General features: G+C 42.1%; 1 protein-coding gene across 1 annotated transcript in view; it reads right to left on the reverse strand.

The window, feature by feature from the left end:
• Window positions 1-14,484: 14,484 nt before the first annotated feature.
• Window positions 14,485-20,530, reverse strand: part of LOC308286701 (signal transducer and activator of transcription 1-like) — a 46,908-nt gene continuing 40,862 nt past the window's right edge. The window contains exons 20-24 of the mRNA XM_080727797.1: window positions 20,069-20,211; window positions 18,877-19,041; window positions 17,759-17,819; window positions 17,017-17,080; window positions 14,485-16,340 (exon numbers count right to left, since the gene is read on the reverse strand). Of these exons, the coding sequence (XP_080583923.1) occupies window positions 16,236-16,340; window positions 17,017-17,080; window positions 17,759-17,819; window positions 18,877-19,041; window positions 20,069-20,211 (538 nt within the window). The 3' untranslated portion in view covers window positions 14,485-16,235. The remainder of the gene's footprint in view (window positions 16,341-17,016; window positions 17,081-17,758; window positions 17,820-18,876; window positions 19,042-20,068; window positions 20,212-20,530) is intronic.

The raw sequence follows: 20,530 nt of genomic DNA on the forward strand, positions 1-20,530 counted from the left end.
AACGTTCACCAAAAATAGCAAATCAAGTACGAGGGTTATGGTTAAAGTGGTTAAACTGAAGCGATTTTGAACAATTCCAAATATTATCAAAGTATTTTGCAGCACCCCTGGACCAGAGCCTTACATTAGAGAGTTCTGCCAGAAACAGTGCCGGTCACGTGGTTCATGCAACTCGAAATGCCACTTTTCCCTCATTTCATTTTCATTCTCGTTATATGGCGAACCTGTACACTCTTATAACATATACTGTCCTCAAGCCCCTTGATAGAGTTTATCACTCTGCACTGCGTTTTATATCTGGTGAACATTATAGGACTCATCACTGCATCCTGTATGATAGAGTGGGTTGGCCTTCTTTGGCCGACAGGTGAAACAAACATTGGTACCTGTTTATTTTTAAGGTAATTGATGGGACTTTACCATTGTATCTTAAATCACTGCTGGATTGGAATCCTGTGACATATAGGACACGTTCTAGTGACTGGCTCACACTAAAGGTCACCAAAACAAACACTGAATTAGGGAAAACAGCCTTTTGCTTTAACCCTGCAAGGCAACATTTTTTAAATGATTTTTTTTTCTAAATGTTATAGTTTTCCTGTTCTTTTTTCACATTAACATCACCATTAAATCCTATTATTTAGTATTACAATGCCATTGGCCACGATATTTGCATAAAATTACCCCCCACAGAGGCTGACATTCACACCTCCCAGAGAAGTTGAAATTCAAGCGTCTGGACGAACAACATCTCACTTTTTAACTGAAGCTATTCCTCACAAAAACATAAGTAGAATGCCTGTAATATTTTTTTTGTGATCATTAGTCATGTCTAGAACATGTACATGTGTTATTATTGTGAAAAATATCCCCAAAATGCAAATTAGAGCATGATTTATGATTTATGGCTATAAAATCTTACAAAAACATTATTAATTTTTTAACATTACATTTTCCTGTGATTAGGACTCCTACAACACCATCTGATTTTTTTTTTTTTTTTTGGCCAGTAGAAATTAATTCGGGTCTTGCAGGGTTAATGCTCCAACCACTTGGAATGAGTTGCAAAATAATTTCAAGATACCGGTATGTTCTCACATGACTTACGGTCATTTTAAATCTTTGATAGTATTAGTAGATCTACCCACAAGTGTCTGCAATTGTTTCTAAACTTGTTTTGTGAATTTTGATTGTGCATACAGGTTTTTTGTGAATATTGACGTATCTCGATAACACTGCAAATGAGAGCAACCTTAATGTTTTTGGAGAATAAATAAAGGTTTGAATGAATATTAATGAATCTTAAACCATGACTATGTAGGACAGGCATTCTTTGATTGGCTATTATGCCGATGTATTTTGGCTTGTAATTTAAATGTATTTTTATTCGCATTCTTTTTATATGGTGAATTTGAACACTTTTATGAACCATGAATATCGTCGTAGTCGGGCAGAAACCTCGTATCTCCAAGTTTCAAATGTCTACGTTCTTTCGCAAAGTAAAGCCCTGCTTCATCGTACAAGGCCGTGGCACAAAAGTAGTGAAAACAGCCAATCTACAAGCACACAACGCCTCGCACCGCGAGGCGTTGTGTGCTTGTAGATCGGCTTTGTTTAAATCATTTTTAGAATGAAAAATGCAAAAGATACGGTTTTGGACATACAAGGTTTTCACCCGACAACAATGATATGTAGGATAGGCATTCATAAGCTTTATAACGTCAGCCTATTTCTTTTGATCACCTCAAACAGTGCTACTGTATGCCTTTGTAGATGTATGACTTGTATTAATGTATGCTTGCAACTGTGAGTTTATCAAATAAACTAAACAAAAAAAAACATAGACTTCAATGCATTCTGTATAGGGATGATAAAAGAAAACCACTCACGATAATCGTATCGTGGAGATTTAATTTATCGTGATATCGTCCTCCGTCATGCACTGGGTTCAATTCACCTTTAATTTGCCGAGCTGCATATACCACTTAAACCTTCTAGAATTGGTAAAAGTTACTTATACAATATTTTCCCATACAATATTATGTAATATACGACTATACATACTTGATACAGTCTTTTTTTCACTCTCTATCAAATGTCTTTGCCCAAAAATAGCCGATCTACAAGCTCACAACGCGTCGCAACGCGACTACTAACTATATTAGTTGTGTATTTATGTGCACACAAATGTTTTCCTTTTTAGTTTTTTGGTTTACAATACATTATAGAATCATATAAAATAGATCTGCTTTAATGGGTCCAATCACGTACAACAGGGGTCTTTTCAGGTCAAGGACCCCTTAGTTGAGAGAGAGATGAAGCAGGGACCCCCACAACCTGTTCATACATTCCATATAGTTTAATTGTTTGACAGCACAATCATCAGTGTATTTTGGATTCATGTCAGTTTGTTTTCAGATATTTAACCACTTGAACCGTCAATACTTAATAAACTTGACATTTCACTCTGTACTTAGTCTGCTCTTTTCCCCCTATAGCCTACACCAAAGCTTTTTGCCAAAAATAGCCAATCTACAAGCTCACAACGCCTCGCAGCGCGAGGTGTTGAGAGCTTGTAGATCTGCTATTTTTGGCTAAAGTTCTCAGAATATGGACGCTGGGGTTCAAGTGGTTAATATAAAAAAGGAGAAAAAAATCACTCAAAGATTTGGAGGACCCCCTGCAGTAACTATGGGGACCCCCTGTTGAAGACCCCTGTAGACGAGCATCATCAGCATCTCGATCATCCCTTACCCGTGTTTCCGACGCTCAGATCCAGCTGTGCCGTGGGGTTCTGGTGGTGGTCCATGGTGAGCTGGAACTCCACCTCGGTCTCTGCCTCGCACACACAGGAGAGGACAAACAGCAAGAAGGCCACGCAAGCCTTCATTATGAAACGCAGTAGCTACTGGGACATGTGTATCACAGTACCTATAGATGTGAAACTCACAGCTGTCTTATATACTCTCCAACATGCAGGTGCACACATAGGGTGTGCGCGCGAGCGCGCGCACACAAACTGAAAAAATGGCTGAGTGGCTGACCTCAAAATGCAGGTGAACATAGTTTAACTCCTTGAACACCTTGGTAGTAAAATGATGAATGGTAAATGGTGCATTTATATAGTGCCTTTATCCAAGGCAATGTATGTACTGTTGGTAGTGCATTACATTCACCCATTCACACAAGCATAGAGATAATTGGGCTCAATTGTGATTGTCTTAAGTACCAGTTGTTATGCCTTAAAGGAGTAGTTCACCCCCAAAATGACCTTTTTGAGCGGTGGTCACAACGCTCCTATACGTGGCCGTGTGTGTGGGTCTGTCTGTCTGTCTGTCTGTCTCCGTGTCTCCGTGTCTGTCTGTCTGTAGCCTGCAGTAACCTTTTCTGACCACACATGTTAAGGGAGGGGCGCTGTTGCACACACACACACACACACACACACACACACACACACACACACACACACACACACACACACACACACACACACACACACACACACACCACCGCTCAGTTCACACGAGTGTGATTTTTTTCTATTGATTACTCATTCCATGGAGACTTAAGTTCAATAATATTTTTAGTTTTTTGTCGCATTCCTAAGACAAACATTGGATTTACCCCCATTGATTCCGGATGGGGACCCACGTGTGTTCGGGTCCCCATCCGGAATCAATGGGGGTACATCAAATTTTTGTCCCATTCAGGCCGGGAACACATTTTAGTGTATGGGAGGGGCTTACAGTACATGTACAGTATGTATCAACATATTTGTTTTTGTAGGCTAATTTCTGATTTAGGCCTAACTATAGGTTAAGAATGCGACAAATGCAAACATATATGATTGAACTCAAGTCTCCATGGCATGAGTAATCAATAGAGAAAAAGTCATTTTGGGGGTGAACTACTCCTTTAACATAAAGGCCTGTATACTGTCTCCAACCACCAAAACTTTCGTCGGAGAGTTCTGACTTTCCGGCGCACAGCTTTCGGAACTCTAATTCGACTTAGACTTTACATTTGGTGTAATGCTTTTTAGAAGATGCGAGTGACGCCATGTTGTAGTTGAACCGGACCTTTCCGACGAAAGGTTTGGTGGTCGATCTCGGAGACAGTATGGAGTACTAGTAGTATTTTGAGCAGTGCTAGACGCTCCAATACGTGGCTTTGTGTGTGTGTCCATGTGTGTACCGAAGTTTCTGGTTGACATTGGCACATTTCACTCAGGTTTTTTCATCTCACTCATGTCACTTTGTCTGTTGACCTCACTCAGCAACGAAAAAATAAATAAATAAACATAAATACAAATAAAACAATTCACAGGAGGCAAGCAGTGGTCACCCCGTGATGTGCACTGCAATGTAGTTTCAAATGCACTACATTGCAGGCGTTTTTTGAGAGTAAAAAACTAAAGAAGAAGAAGAAGACATGTGTGACATGCATGATCTGGGCAGATTGCCCCAGGAAATGTGCCAATCTCAACCCAAAACAACAGTATGTCCATGCAAAATGGACAGGCCATCTAATACTTATTATTACGTAACTGTATGTCCCATTTCTGATTGGACAATATATAATGATGAGACGTCTTGGCCTCTCCTATTATAGTATAAGCACAGCGGCAACAGTCCGCCATTCCGAAACACCGCTATTCCGAAGCAGGGTTAGGGTTAGGTTTAGGGTTAGGGTTAGGGTTAGGGGTAGGGTTAGGGGTAGGGTTAGGGTTAGTTAGGGTTAGGGTTAGGGTTAGGGTAAGGGTTAGGGTTAGGGTTAGGGTTAGGGTTAGGGTTAGGGGTAGGGTTAGGGGTAGGGTTAGGGTTAGTTAGGGTTAGGGTTAGGGGTAGGGGTAGGGTTAGTTAGGGTTAGGGTAAGGGTTAGGGTTAGGGTTAGGGTTAGGGTTAGGGTTAGGGGTAGGGTTAGGGTTAGGGTTAGGGTTAGGGGTAGGGTTAGGGTTAGGGTTAGAAGTCAACGTTCGGAATAGCGGTGTTTCGGAATGGCGGGGTGTAACCAAGCACAGCAGCACATGCCCAAACCTTTTAGCCCCTGACCCAAAAGAGAAATGATATGCTTGCCTGGGAACGATAGCGAAAACAGCAGATCTAATCTGCCATTTTCACTGCTTCATAAACATTTGTTTTCCAATTTATGGGATTTCTTTGATTTTTCCTTTATTTATTAATGCAATGACTTAGAAGAATTATAGGTGTTTTTGTATTATTATTCATGAAAATCGTGTTTTGAAATCCCGACTCCCGACCCAGTGCTTGGGAATGAGTGCTCTAGCCTGCCAACAGGCTACCCACCGGCACTCCAAAACATCGCTATTCTGACCACCTAAACCTAACCTTAACCCTAACCCTAGTAAAACTAACGCTGGTGAATGCTAACCTGGTGAGTAGATATACCTGCCGACCCTGGTGAATGCTAACCTGGTGATCGGAATGGAAACCCTCAGGGGCGTCAATTGGGTATGGCAGGGGTATGCAGCTGCCATACCCAGGGTCTAGGGGGAGAAATAAAAGTTACTTTTAAATATAGATCCATGAATGTCTCTTTGTCTATCTGTGCTGGTTATTATGTTGTTAAATTACAGTTAAATAACTACAAATGCAAAATGTTACAAAATGGTCACTTTAACAAGGTATTATAATTATATTCTTCACACTTTTATCCTCCCCATTTTGACAGAATGGTATATTCCCAGGTTCTGCAGGTCAGCTGGACAGGTGCAATGCATTATTGTTAATTGTGGCACGTTTACTAACATGCCAAGTTTAGCTGCACTTGAACAACCGTTCCAGGCTGCCATATCCAGCCCAAGAAACCGTAGAAACGTGGAAAAAAAATGCACTTCTTAAAATAAATGTATCATGTCTTCGCGCATGCCTTCGCGCGCGTACAAGACACCAGTCATGTTGCCATACCTTAGCTTTTTCTGAACTGACGCCACTGGAAACCCTGCCAACAAGTTGACTAATTGTCAGACTTTTCTTGGCAGAGGCGCTGGCTTTGAGTGACAGCTCAACCAGTTTCATTGGAGCAGGTTAACCTGGTGTGAATCTCGCAGTGGTGGAAGAAGTACTCACATATTTTACTTAAGTAAAAGTATCAATACTGCCATATAGACATACTCTGTTCCAAGTAAAAGTATCAATGCTGCAATATAGAAATACTCTGTTCCAAGTAAAAGTATCAATACTGCAATATAGAAATACTCTGTTCCAAGTGAAAGTATCAATACTGCAATATAGAAATACTCTGTTCCAAGTGAAAGTACGGAATTCAAAATGTGCTTGAGTAAATGTATGAAAGTGTACTTAAAGTGCCAAAAGTAAAAGTACAAAATATTTGAAAATAAGCAGATCTATGAGCTCACAACGCATCGCAATGCCGCGATGTAGTCCACTACATCGCGGCCAGTGGCGGTTCGTACGTATATTGCGCCCTGTGCGAGGTAGTATAGCGCCGCCCTATGGCCGCGCAAAGCGCTGCCGGAAAAATCGGATATTTGCGGGCAAATTATGCATTTTTTTTAAGTTAAAATCGGTTCGGTTCTACATGGCGGCAGAACCATTTTGGGCTTAATATAATAGGGTTTATAAAAGCATGATCTGACTGTCTTACCTTGGGCTGCAGGAGAAATGGTTGTTTCACAGTCACGCACAGTAGTGAAGTAGTGAAGAAATCCATGCTTTCAGATGTTGTTTTCAATTTCAATACTGGCTGGAGTGTATTGCTTGGAGCTGCCAGCCTCTATCACTACCACCAGGTGGTGTTGTTGTATTCGGTCTGATATAAACAGACAAGGAGTGGACTGTTTGCACGGCCTTCACTCTACTTTTTTTCTTTTTTTTTTTTCATGCGCCCCCGCAAAGTGCCGCCCTGTGCAATTGCCCCGCTAGCCCCCCCTGCCGGCCGCCACTGATCGCGGCATTGCCATGTAACCCTACATTTTACTTTAGTACAGTACTTAAGTAAATGTACTTAGTTACTTTACACCGCTGCATGCCACGACTTCAAATGCTGTGGAAGCCAAGAGACACTTTTGACAGCTGCTCTCTGTGTGAAGCTGCCATCTCAGTGAAGTGAAAAACGTGAAATGGACAGGGATTTAGACCATACCTGTGTGTGTGTGTGTGTGTGTGTGTGTGTGTGTGTGTGTGTGTGTGTGTGTGTGTGTGTGTGTGTGTGTGTGTGTTTGTGTGTGTGTGTGTGTGTGTCACAAGAGCGACTGTTCCCACTGCAAAACAATGTACTGTAATAAGTCACATCAATTAGCAGGCTGTGACCCCCAAAATGTATCATATTTGAATTGGGACCCCCCATCCCCCCACCCCACCCTGACAAGCACTTGGAATAGTAAAAGTTGAGGCATACTGTAGGCCTAACGTTTAGTTTGACTCTGTTCCACAGACACATATTGTGAAAATAGCAGATGTACAACATCTCGCAGTGTGAGGCGTTGTGAGCTTAGTAGTTCAGTGTCAACTTTGGAACCACAGCAGTGGTTCCCAAACCTTTTTAGCTCGAGACCCAAAAGAGAGTTTGATGAAGCAGGGCTTTGCTTTGCGAAGAAACGTACATATTTGAAACTTGGAGATACAAGGTTTCTTCCCGACAGTGACGATATTTACACTCCTGTATTATGTTGGTGTGCCCATGGATTCTTGGGATATGAAGTGTGCCCATGGATTCTTGGGATATGAAGTGTGCCCATGGATTCTTGGGATATGAAGTGTGTATTGCAGTTGATGCTCAGGGCAGGCTAGACTCAACAGCACCTCTCTGGTCACCCAGGATCATGTGTACCGATTTTTGTGACATTTGAAGAAAATATGTAGGAAAAGGAGCAAAAAGTGTGTTTTGGAGAAAATTCAAGATGGCGGAAAATCTATCCTGGCGCAAATGGGCGTGGCCTATATGGGGAGATGCGTCTTGACCCAAGGAATCCAGGGAAAAAGGAATTTAAATTTTCCGATCTACGGTTCAAGAGTTACGGGGCAAAACGTAAAGTGGGCCGTTATAGCGCCACCATGAGGCCGAGTGATGTAATTATTTTTCGATTCATTCTTAAAATCATTATGAATCTCCTCTCCGAGGTTTGAAACTGTAGCTCCTATGGTTTACGAGAGAAAAATACTTGAAAGTGATTTCTTGCATTGTCCCATTATAAGTCAATGGGGACAATTAAGCGTAGATTTTTTCAGATTACGTCGGCATGGTAAGGCGGATCGGAACGAAAGGTAATAGAACACCATTCCCGGCCGAGCCGCACATTTTGATGTATATATTGCGCGAGTGGCGTAAATGGTGCGGCACTAGTTACGCGCCGAAGTTTAGGCTACACGGACGGACGGACGGACGGACGGACGGACGGAGACAGACAGACAGACAGACCCACACACACGGCCACGTATAGGGAGCTTGTGTTCCACACAGCTCCAAAAAACATGCGTGTGTGTTGCATGTCTATCCACCCCGGCAAGACAAGCAGGGATTCTGCAACGACGACATGAATGTATCAACCTAGGGTCAGGGTGACATGACATCTGAATGACATGTGTTTGTTTATTTTGTCATTCAGCATTATTACAATGTTGTTAGTGGTTGCAATGCCTTCAACTTTCACTCCCATTAAGCAACACTGGGTGTGACATATGTATCGGTGCCAGATTCATTCTCGTCTGTCGGCACAAGATACTTTCTCGTTTCCACCATTTAATAGCTGGGTAGAATCTGATACTTCCGTGACCGTGGAGAGCAGAGGTCCGTTTCTCAGTGGTTTTGTCAACTATGAAGGTTAAATAACAAATTGAGCTCCCATGTCCCTCGCAAAAAATGAGAGCAAAATGTTTGACAGCCGCTGAAAGTTTGTGTCTCATTCACTTACTATACACTATACTATGAAGGAAAAAGTACCCCCCAAAAATCCGCTTTATGAGGGGTCAAACTAGGGTTTTTTAATTATTCTGAATCCATTGCAAGCATTTGTTTTGCATGAAAAACAATCCCTTGGGCTAAAAACGAACCCCAAAATACTGTGAAAAGTGATGACGCATCACTAAAGCATAGTTTTGTGGGGCCGTTTTTAGGCTACTTGAAAAAAATGCTTCTTGGGTAAAATATTAATTTGCAATTAAAATGCGATTAATTGCGATTAATTAATTACAAAGCCTGTAATTAATTCGATACATTTTTTTAATCGCATCCCAGCCCTAAATGAGACTTTCAGCGGCTGTCAAATATTTTGCTCACAATTTTGCGAGGGACATGGGAGCTCAATTTGTTATTTAACCTTCATAGTTGACAAAACTGAGAAACGGACCTTTGCTCTCCACGGTCATTGAAGTATCAGATGCTACCCAACTAATTGTTACACCAGTTGTAATTGTGTTTAATTTTATGCAGATGTAGGGGACATCTGATATGGCAAAACAGCATCATTATGAACTATTAGTTACCAGTTAGGGATGGGACAATAATCGTTAATATCGTTTATCGTGATAAAAAGAACACTCACGATAATCATATTGTGGAGATTTAAATTTATCATGGAATTATCCTCCGTCATGCTCTGGGATCAATTCACCTTTTATTTGCCGAGCTGCATATTAAAGTTTGTAAACCCTCTATAATTGAGTACCTGAGACGAATAACAGTATATGTCCATATTTGTATTTTTTTTTATATATATATTTTTGGATTTACCAGACTGTAAACCAAAAAACGAATCTGTTAAATATCTCTTATTTCAGTGGTTGGGGGCATGCGTACAAGTGGCTAAATATGTCATTTTACACAGAATAAGCCCATACCCAAGATACAACGCAACCTTTCTAGCCTGCTTCCAGACCAGAGACCCCGCCCACTCTCAGAGTGGACTCTTTCTCTGGTCTGGAGCTTAGTACATGAATCGGTTTTTATTTTCGGCTGCTCCAATGAGCGCGCGGGGTGGGGGTGGGGGTGGGTCTAACGAATATCCAATCCGCGCAGCAGTTGAAGCGATTCAAACGAAGTTCACACACACACACAGGCAGGCCGAGGAAGGCACACACACCCACACACACACACACACGCACGAGCGCACTGATTTCACCAAGCTGTTTAATGTTGATTACAAGTTTCTGGTCGCAGTTCTGTGTGGAAGCAGTCACTGGCACAGACAGAGACACACACACAATCACACACACACACTCCTCGACGGTACGTCGCGTCCACCGTGCGTCTCGATCACCGTGCGTCGCGATCACTCGCGCGCGGACACGCGCGTGCACGCTCGCAAAAAAGTCCCTCCCCCGTAAATCGCTCAGAATAGGGCACAGTTTCAGACTAAAGCGTGAGCTGAGTCTGAAATCAGGCTACAACCTTTCATGGTTGCCCCCATGCGTACGCATGCCCCACATTTTAGCACAGTAAACACAATAATACAATAGAACAAAGCAAATGAAAACATTTTAACACTCCTTTTTCTTTTCTCTAATCACGATCTAAAATATGAACCCTTGTTGTAAAAAACAAAGTGGTCCTTGTCTTGTAGAAGAAATACAAATGTGGCTGTGGTTGGTTTCCACATTCACTCAGAGATTGTTCTCTCTTTGTGTGTGATTGTGATCAGTGAGAAGAACAGGTCTCTGATGTCTTGGCACAGGGTTAGGATATGCACCTCTGTTTCCGCCTCGTCTGTCTTCTCTCTGTCACATGTCCTCACTCACCGCATGTCCTCAGTCCCCTGCATGTCCTCTTTAACTCTGAGAGTGTACAGATGGAACCAAATGGACCCTTACGGGTCTATACTGGAACTCTGAGAGTGTGCAGAGTTATAGTAACACTGTTGATTTCATAGTGTATACTGTAGAGTGGGAGAGGGGGGGAAAGCAAAGCCCTAAACAATCTTAAATGGTAATATGCAGATTTTGTACACGTAATAATAATAATCTATCTATAAATGCGAGAAGTCTCTGCGTGTGTGTCTGTAATCCGCGTATCTCGAGAACCGTTCGTCCCACCGGCTTCAGATTCGGCACGCACGTTCCCCGCCGCGGCACGGAGTGCAGTGCCGGGCCTCGACCCGACCCGACGCGCGGTTTTCCCGAACCGGCGCAAAACGTTCGGAATCTCCTTATGCGGGCTGATTGTTGACATCAGGCTGTTCCGGAGGAAATCGGCGCAATCGCTGACTCATTGTGACATCACTTCATAAAAGGCTCTGATATCACGTACGCCACATGAGTCAACAAAAAATGGACGCATATAGACATGTTCTGATGTTCATATATGGGCTTAAATGGACACAGGCAAACATATGGCCTGTGTTCATTTATGACAACAGGTATAATGGGGTTTGCATTAAAGGGGGAACCGGCACTGTGTCTGCAACACAGTCGGAGGCAGAGACAGATACAGAGATCTCCATAATGGGGAATAAAGGACACAGACAAACAGATATAGAGATATCCATATATGGGCATAAAATGGATGCAGACAGACAGATACAGAGATCTCCATATATGGGCATAAAATGGACGCTTAGAGACAGATAACTCCATATATGGGCATAAATGGACACAGGCAAACAGATGGTCAAAACGGGTCCGACAGAGATCTCCATATATGGGCATAACATGGACGTAAACAGACAGATACCTCCATATATGGGCATAAATGGACACACGCAAACAGATGGTCAAAACGGATCCTATGACAACAGGTATAATGGGGTTTGCATTAAAGAGCGGGACATTCATTCCCTATTTACATTGTTCCCGAGTTGGCCAGGACGCCGACTAGACGCTCGGGCGGCCGAGCTTCTAGTAATAATAATAATACATTTTATTTATAACGCACATGCATTTTTGAAAACCTCAAAGTGCTAAGGCCCAAGTCATAAGACAATGTGCTTTAGGCCTGGACTAAGTCACTTACTCCAGTTTACAATTGCCTATAAGTCAAAAGATAAATTGGTCATTTAAGCCTCTTATGTGACATTAGTGACCGACATTGTTATTTGTATTTCAATAGTCAGATTGTTAACCCATTTAGAACGGGTACAAATTATTGTGTGTGATTAGAATTTTGACCCGATTCTATAAGTGTCTTTTGAATCCTTCTAAGGTTTTTTGAAAAACCTATGTTTCTACTGTATGTCAGCAATCTGGCCAGCCATCGTCAAAGAAAAGGTCCTTTTCACTTATCTGGAGCTCAGTTAGTCTGTTCTTGAGAGACTACTATGTCAGTGGTTCTCAAACCTTTTCACGTGAAGGACCCCCAAAATGATATGTATTTGGCCACGGACCCCCATCTCAAAATATTTAGTTCCAGGGACCACCCAGAAGCAAAATTTGAGTTACTAACGTTCGCTTTGAAAATACATATATTCAATAGCAGATCTACAAGCTCGCAGCGCTGCACTCGGTGCCACGCTGTTTCATCATTCTCCCATCTCGTCCTTCATTAAGGGGTTTTGGCAGGCACGTGCACACATAGACATCAGAGGGGGCTTGAGCCCCTGCCCCTTTATCCTTCTGTAAAAAAAAAGTGCCCTCTCAAGACCATGAATGGATTTTTTACTATGGTGAAAGAAACGCAAATGCCCCTCTTTCGATGCCATAACTGAAGGCAGCATTCAAGGAAATTGCCTTGTCCAAACTCACCTGAACTTGAATGCACCACTTTTGGAAGAATTGCCCTCTCTTTGTAGAAGTCAAGCAACGAAAATAGCCACCCCCAAGCTCACAACGCGTCGTGAGGTCTGCTATTTTCGATATTTTCACCAAAAGGAACTTTTAGAAATGCCTGCCCCTGCCTCTCTAACATTCTCTGCACGTCCCTGGGCTTTGGCACAGAAGCTGGGATTGTTGCAGCTACATTCTCTTCCATTCTTCTGTGTTGATGAGACAGTCATAGACCACAGTAGGTGTCGTGTAAGGTACTTGATGACAGATTTATGAAGGCTATGACCGTGACGCATAGGGGTCATGTAAGGCACTGTAAAGATATTTTCAAAGGTTTACACACAGTGGCGTCAATTGGGTATGGCAGGGGTATGCAGCTGCCATACACTGGGTCCAGGGGGGAAAATAAAAGTTACTTTTAAATATAAATCCATGAATGTCTCTTTGTCTATTTGTGCTGGTTATTATGTTATTAAATTACAGTAAAATAACTACAAATGCAAAATGTTACAAAATTTAGTTTTGCATGAATTCGAAAAACATTCCTTGGGCTAAAACGGACCCCAAAAGACTGAAAATGTATGACTCATCACTAAACCATCGTTTTGTGGGGCCATTTCTTGCCCAAGGAATGTTTTTCGTGCAAAACAAATGCTTGCAATGGATTCAGAATATTTAAAACCCCTAGTTTGACCCCTCACATCCCACTTAAAGCAGATTTTTTGGGGAGTATTTTTTTTCCCTTTATAGTGTAGTGTATAGTAAGTGAATGAGACTGAAAATTACCCTAGCTGTCAAACATTTTCCCCGCCATTTAGAAAAATACACCCCGGCCAAATTTGTTTAATAACCCATCTAGATGACAAATCCATTTAGAAACGGACCTTCGCTCTCGTGGTCACGGAAGTGCCATAAATGTGACTGGCTGACTTCAAACTCTTGCAGTGGTAAGGGCTCGAGGGAGTAGGGTGTGCCCACCGTCGAGTGAGGGACAGCGAGTACAATTCCCGGCACTGGCGGGTGCCGCGACGCTGCCGCGGCATGTGCCGGCCGTTACCTAACCCTAACCCTTAACCTCAGTAAAACTCTACCTAACCCTGACCGCCGGTCCTACCTGCCGGTCTGTGTGGCGGCTGCCGGTCCTTCCTGCCGGTGCATGCGTTCGAACTGACGGTCCTGTTCTGTGCCTGTCGCGGCAATTCTGCGGCAGACGCCGGTGCCGGGAAGTGTATTCGCTCTTTCTGGGTCGAGTAGTTAAAAAATAGCAGTAATGCAACAAAACGCCTTGCAGTGTTCACGCATTTTGAGCTTGTAGATTGGCTATTTTAGCTACTTTTGTGTGACATAGAACGAGGGAGTAGTAGGGCATTAATTTACAAAAAAATAGTTAGAATATGAGATAACTGCCTGATAGTATACCGGTATGCCAGGGTTTCTCAAACTTTCAAATGTCAAGGTCTCCCCTTAACGCTGGCTGGGTACAGATTTGTATGGGTTGATTTAGACACCCCTAAAGCAAGGGTCTTCAACAGGGGGTCCGGGACCCCTAGGGTGTCCTCAGCTCAGAGTTACTACAGGGGGTCCTCCAAATCTCTGAGTGATATATATACTGTATATTTTTTTTATATAAACCACTTGAACCCTAGTGTCCATATTCTGAGAAATCTTCGCAAAAATAGAAGATCTACAAGCTCACAACGCCTCTCGCTGCGAGGCGTTGTGAGCTTGTAGATCTTTTATTTTTGGCCAAGAACGTTGGTGTATTGGGGAAAAAGAGCAGACTAAGTACAGAGTGAAAGGTCAAGTTTATTACGTGTTGACGGTTCAGGTCGTTAAATATCTGAAAACACAAATTGACATGAATCCAAAATACACTGATGATCGTGCTGTCAAACGATGAAAATATGGAATCTATGAACAGGTTGTCAATATTTTAAGTGGTTAAATATCGGAAGAAAGAAAAACACATTAACACAAATCCAACATAGACTGACGACAGTGCTGTCAAACATGTCTATGAACATATCTCTGAAATCGATTAAAATCTGCATCACACATGTACCGGTATGTCCCTGGATAGTGATTTAGTTAAACATGTATTTGATAACCATATATTCGCAATTTCAAATTTTATACATAAAGCCTGGAACAGAATAAAAAACGTCATACAAACCCATCATACAAAATTGTTCTTACGCCAAAGATTTGAGTTGTGTATTGTATTATATATTTGGATTGTATATTGTCACCATGTTGGCACTAGAAAAGAAAACAAAAATATATGGTCTTTAAAATTAGTGATTGGCTGTGAAAGGCACCCAGACACGAAAATAAAATTAACCATTCATTTAAAATCAGAGACAATCCCTGGAGGTGAGAGAGATATTTCACATCTGCCTGTTATAGCACCACCGTGAGGCCGATCTTTGCAAAACACATTTTTTGCTACTATTCCTACTGATTTGATCCAAAACTCAATTCAGTACACCTTATTTCTGTAGACATCTGATCAAGACATACAGATGATCTATCACATTTCTAATATTTCTTTCCAATTCACCCTTTGTCAGCCTTCTGATTGGTCCCTGACTGACCAACCAGCAGGCTCTTGTTCTGCCCTGTTTCCACCTTATATGGTTGTTTATGTTGAATTTGCTAAAAGATCATTTTTGGAGGAAAAAAATCAAACCTCGGTTCGAAGTGAAGCGGTGAACTTTTATTCTGTGTTCCAGAGTTATGAACTCTGGAACACATAGATACATTCTTTATTCTGAATGAATGAATGAATGTTTTTATCTGGAGGGCCGAATTGTCATGTGAAGCTTGACCAATCCTCAAAGCATCAGACCGGGACGGACACTACACACATATTCTGGACGTACGGGACAGATAAAACCTGTTCATTCTGGACTGAAATGACCATATATGGACATGAGGTGACACACATTTTGTTTTTGATAAAACCTGTTCATTCTGGACTGAAATGACCATATATGGACATGGGACACACAAAGCCACTCCTTGGAAGCGGCTTTCACCGCTTCAAAAACATGATATGCCCAGTCCATAATATACTGCACCTGAGATTTAAAAAAAAATCCTTTTTACTGACACCAAGTTTAAAACCAGTAAGACTCTCTAATCGGGAGATAAGCGACCGTCAGGTCGCAGCGTGATTTTAGGGCAAAATGTGTAGAAGCAGTGTCTAAAAATGTGTTTGAAAAAATCGGCCTGATGGTGGCGCTATATGGGACAGATCCATGTTGATGAGAAGAGTGTAGACATTCTGTGTACCGATTTGCGTGATTTTAGGGCAAAATCTGTAGGAGCAGTGTCCAAAAATGTGTTTGAAAAAATCAGCCTGATGGTGGCACAGAACATCAATACGAAGCAACTGAGAAACACGTTATTTCAATGGTAGTGGATGGAGAGACAGGATTTTTGTCCAACCAAGAAACAGCACAACCAATGGGTGCGAAGAGGAGCACAACCACGGACGGGACTTGACAAAGGGTCCATTGGCTTCCAGACATTGGAGTGCCTCGTTTTGCACAAAATGCCTCAAAGCATGAAAACAGCTCTTTGGTCACAGCCACTCCCAAAGCCGGATAGGCAACCCTGGAACTCTTCCTCATCAGTCAAGGTGTCAGTAGAAGACGTCCACATCTACAACAACAACAACAACAACAACTAGAAATACTGTTCCTACGAAACAATGTGGGCTTGCATGTAACACCATGTATGGGCACAAAGATCTACCCTTTGGCTGCACCTCATTGGCTAAGAGCCCTGCCTTTGTACTGTCGTGGAGAACTTGACTGATAGATTACATCATTTTGAGGAGAACTTGATAGATAAATAATGAAGATAACATGAAGATAACAATGATATATATTATAATAATAATAATAATAAGAAGAAGAAGAGAAGAAGGCGAAAATGCACTCTGTGTATGGATTAATGTGTTCCGAGTGCCTGGAATTAATATTGAGAATTGACTTCAATTCAATAATAACCCTAACCCTAACCTACTAAAGATGTTAATTACTAACTAGAAATACTGTTCCTATGAAACAGTGTGGGCTCGCTTGTGACTATATTCTGCAGTGTGCTGTCATGTGAAGCAATACACCACTCCCAGATGTTTTTCCGCGCCTCAATTGCACCTCATTGGCTAAGGGCCCTGCCTTTGTACTGTTGTGGCGGAATAAATAATGAAGATAACATACGTGTTAATTACTAATTATATAGTAAAAAAATATATATATATATATATAAACATTTGGCCTAATTCTGGATTTGTAGATCCCTGTCTATATATTAAAAGGGTTGTGGAACGTACCATGTCTTCAGACAGGTGAGGGGTGGTGTCCTGTTGAGGTGGCGAGGGCGGAGGTGTTGGATCACTGTGGAAGAGGAACACATGGACAGTTATTACCATAGATGTATAAAAGCTACATACAAGTTCATTGGAGCCAGGGACGTACAGAGAATGTTAGAGAGGCAAGGGCTGAAATTTCAAAAAGAGCCTTTAAGTGAAAATAGCGAAAATAGTAGACCTCCAAGCTCACAACGTGTCGCAGCGTGACGCAGAGCTTGGAGGCTGCATTCAAGTTTGGACATGGCAATTCTCTTGAATGCTGCTTTCAGGTATGTCATGGAAAGAGGGCATTTGCATTTCTTTCACCACAGTGAAAACTGCATTCATGGTAACTTTTTGAGGGCCGCCCCCACTTGCCTCTGATTGGCCGACCTAGATCACACTGGGCCTACCGAACGTCCGTTTCTGTGACGCACGCGGAAGCTTGCCCTCTGCCAAAATGGCGGAGACGTCTATCCACAACTTTCCAACATCCCATGGTGCATTGCGCAGAAGTTGTACGGAGCTTCCGAGTGTGATCTACAAGCTCACAACGGTTGCATCTGCGACGAGACGTGAGCTTGTATGTCTGCTGTTAACCGGAAGTGTGGTGCAAAAAAATCTCCAGTAAATTCCCGCGGAAAGAGGTGGATAGCCTTTCCACGTCTATGGTTATTACATCACCATCGTGATGGCACTGTGACGTCACTGTGATGTCACTTACAAGGACATGTGACAGGGCGTTCTGCTGACATATCCGTCCTTCTCCAGCGGAGGCAGAGCTTCTGCAGGAAGAGACATGAAACAAACATTCCTATTGGTCCAGGTGAAATGAAACATGAAACAAACATTGCTTGCTATTGGTCAGGCGAAATGAAACATGAAACAAACATTGCTATTGGTCCAGATGCAACGTTTAACCATTTTAAACAGACAATCATTTAATGTCCAGATATGATGAAACATTGAATAATTAAATATTATTCATTAAACATTTTCACCCAAAAACGAATAGAATTTAAAGGGGAGAACCACCCATTTTTAACATTGAACCGTGATGACGTCATCACAGTGTACTTTGCAATAAAACCCCACAAAAATCAAACCTCCAGTTCTAGGCAACACAGAAGTGTGGGGGACTTTTTTATTATTATTGTGTATGCGATAAGGTCTCTCGTTCATTATGGCTTATATGGACACGGCGGGCTGATCATTTCCAGAGGCGCAGCCGAGGGGAATTATCCATATAACCCATAATGACCAAGCAGCAAGACCTTATAGCACTTATTACCCGGCTAATAAATACAATTAATAATTTGACTCACAACTAAAAACCAAATAAAGTATATCCATGTTTACAGACGGCCTAAAGTGTTCCACAAGTGTTGCGCTGGGCGTCCCCCCCAGCGCAATACGGTCGCCTTGGAAAACAAGGAAGTGCAGATTAGATGGAATCCATATACTGCGTCGTCTATTTCTCGCCTCAAATGTTTCTAAAAACATTCTTGAGAGCAACGTTTAGTTGTAAAAGTCGCTGTGTGTTTGTTTACATGGCTGACATGTTGGATACGGCACTAAATCCACGCAGTGCAGCCTGAATGCAGCAGGCGTCCTGAGCCTTTGATTAGGCAGCGGTGAATTATAGAGCGGAGCGGTCATTATACGCCTATAATTCACCGCTGATTTCAGCGCTCGACCTGTCAGAATCAAGCATTCAACCAAGCTGGGTAATAATTCCACATAACAACTCAAAGGTACATAATGACATAGTTCAATATTGAAAATGGGTGGTTCTCCCCTTTAAAGTATACGGATGAAACAATGAGTTGTGAAGTACAGTACCGGACTTGAAGGCTTGGTCTTTAGGGGTGTCTGGGTAGAGGTAGAGCAGAGGGTTGGACAGAAGCCCAGTGGAACCCTGGAACTTGTAGTTATAAACCTCTTCTGACATGGAAACCAGTGCTAACTCCTTCCTGGTGTACGGCTTCACATGACGCACTGTGGCTTCTACACACACACGCACACGCACACGCACACACACACACACACACACACACACACACACACACACACACACACACACACACACACAAACACACACGCACACACACATACAGGCACATGAGCGGACAATATATTGCCAGGCAGAAACACTTAAAGAGACAGCCCTGAATGACCATTACAGTTACAACTCTAAGTGTACACAATGTAACCACTAGTAGGCTAGTGGACTCTCACAAATGTGCCATAGTGTCATAGTAAATCAGTGTCATACATATCCTGAAGAAAACCTGGAGATTCAGTAATGGGGTCTTCAAAATATTATAATGTGTGAAAAATTAAACCTAGAATTTGTAATGATACTATAATGTATGGGTATGTAATAGGCCTATACTGTAATATACTGGTATGTCGTGAACAGGGGTGTAGCACCAAATTCTGGGCCCTGGGTACAAGGATTCACTGCGGGCCCCCCATGAATGTTCTTCATAGGGGGAGGAGGGGGTTTAACCCATTTAGACTGGGAACGCATTATTACCCATTATGTTGTGCTTTAACTATTGACAAATAGCAGATCTACATGGCACCGAGTGCCAAACTGCGAGCTTGTAGATCTGCAATTTTTGAAGTCTTTGAATATTTCAAATCCTTCTAAGGTTTTTTGAAAAAACTATGTTTCTATGTCAGTGGTGCTCAAACGTATTCACGTGAAGGACCCCCAAAATGATAGGTACGATATGATGATATGATATGATTTGTGGACCCCCATCTTAAAATATTTAGTTCCATGGACCCCCAGAAGCAAAATTTGAGTTACATGTTCAGTTAAAAAATACATATATTCAAAGATTTGCACACGTTTTCACCTCTTTTAAAAAATAGCAGATCTACAAGCTTGCTTGTGAAGTTGTATATCTGCTATTTTTCAATAGCTAAGCCCCTCCACCTTGGGCCCTAGTAACTCAGTCCCACTTTCCCACCATTGTGACGCCCCTGTACACTATGGACCAGTGCTAGTGTGAACACAGAGTACCTCCACTGGGGCTGCGTTCCACCCAGCTGAAGCTCACGGCTCCGTCTCTGACAGAGTCGCTGAAGCGAAGCAGAAATGTCCCGTTTGCTTTGTTCTTCAGCAAGGCCTCGGCCGTGTCTTTGCTCAGAAACCCCATGATGTGCCTGAAAATGCAGAGTAAAGTAAAAGTCCGGAATTCAAAACGTACTTGAGTAAAAGTATGAAAGTGTTGACATCAAAATGTACTTAAAGTACCAAAAGTAAAAGTATACAATGTTTGAAAAATGTTTGAAAATAGCCACGGGATAAGATAGGGCTAAAGTGTTTTTTTGTATGTTTTATACTATTATAATTTATATTATAAAATATTTATAATCTGCAAAGTAACAAGTAACTGAAGTTTTCAAATAAATGTAGTGGACAATATTACAATAAGTACAATATTTGGATATGAGATGTAGTGGAGTTGAGTAGAAGTAAAAA

Source organism: Nannobrachium achirus (genome assembly GCF_963921795.1).
Source record: "Nannobrachium achirus genome assembly, chromosome: 6".
In the NCBI taxonomy this organism is placed as follows: domain Eukaryota; kingdom Metazoa; phylum Chordata; class Actinopteri; order Myctophiformes; family Myctophidae; genus Nannobrachium; species Nannobrachium achirus.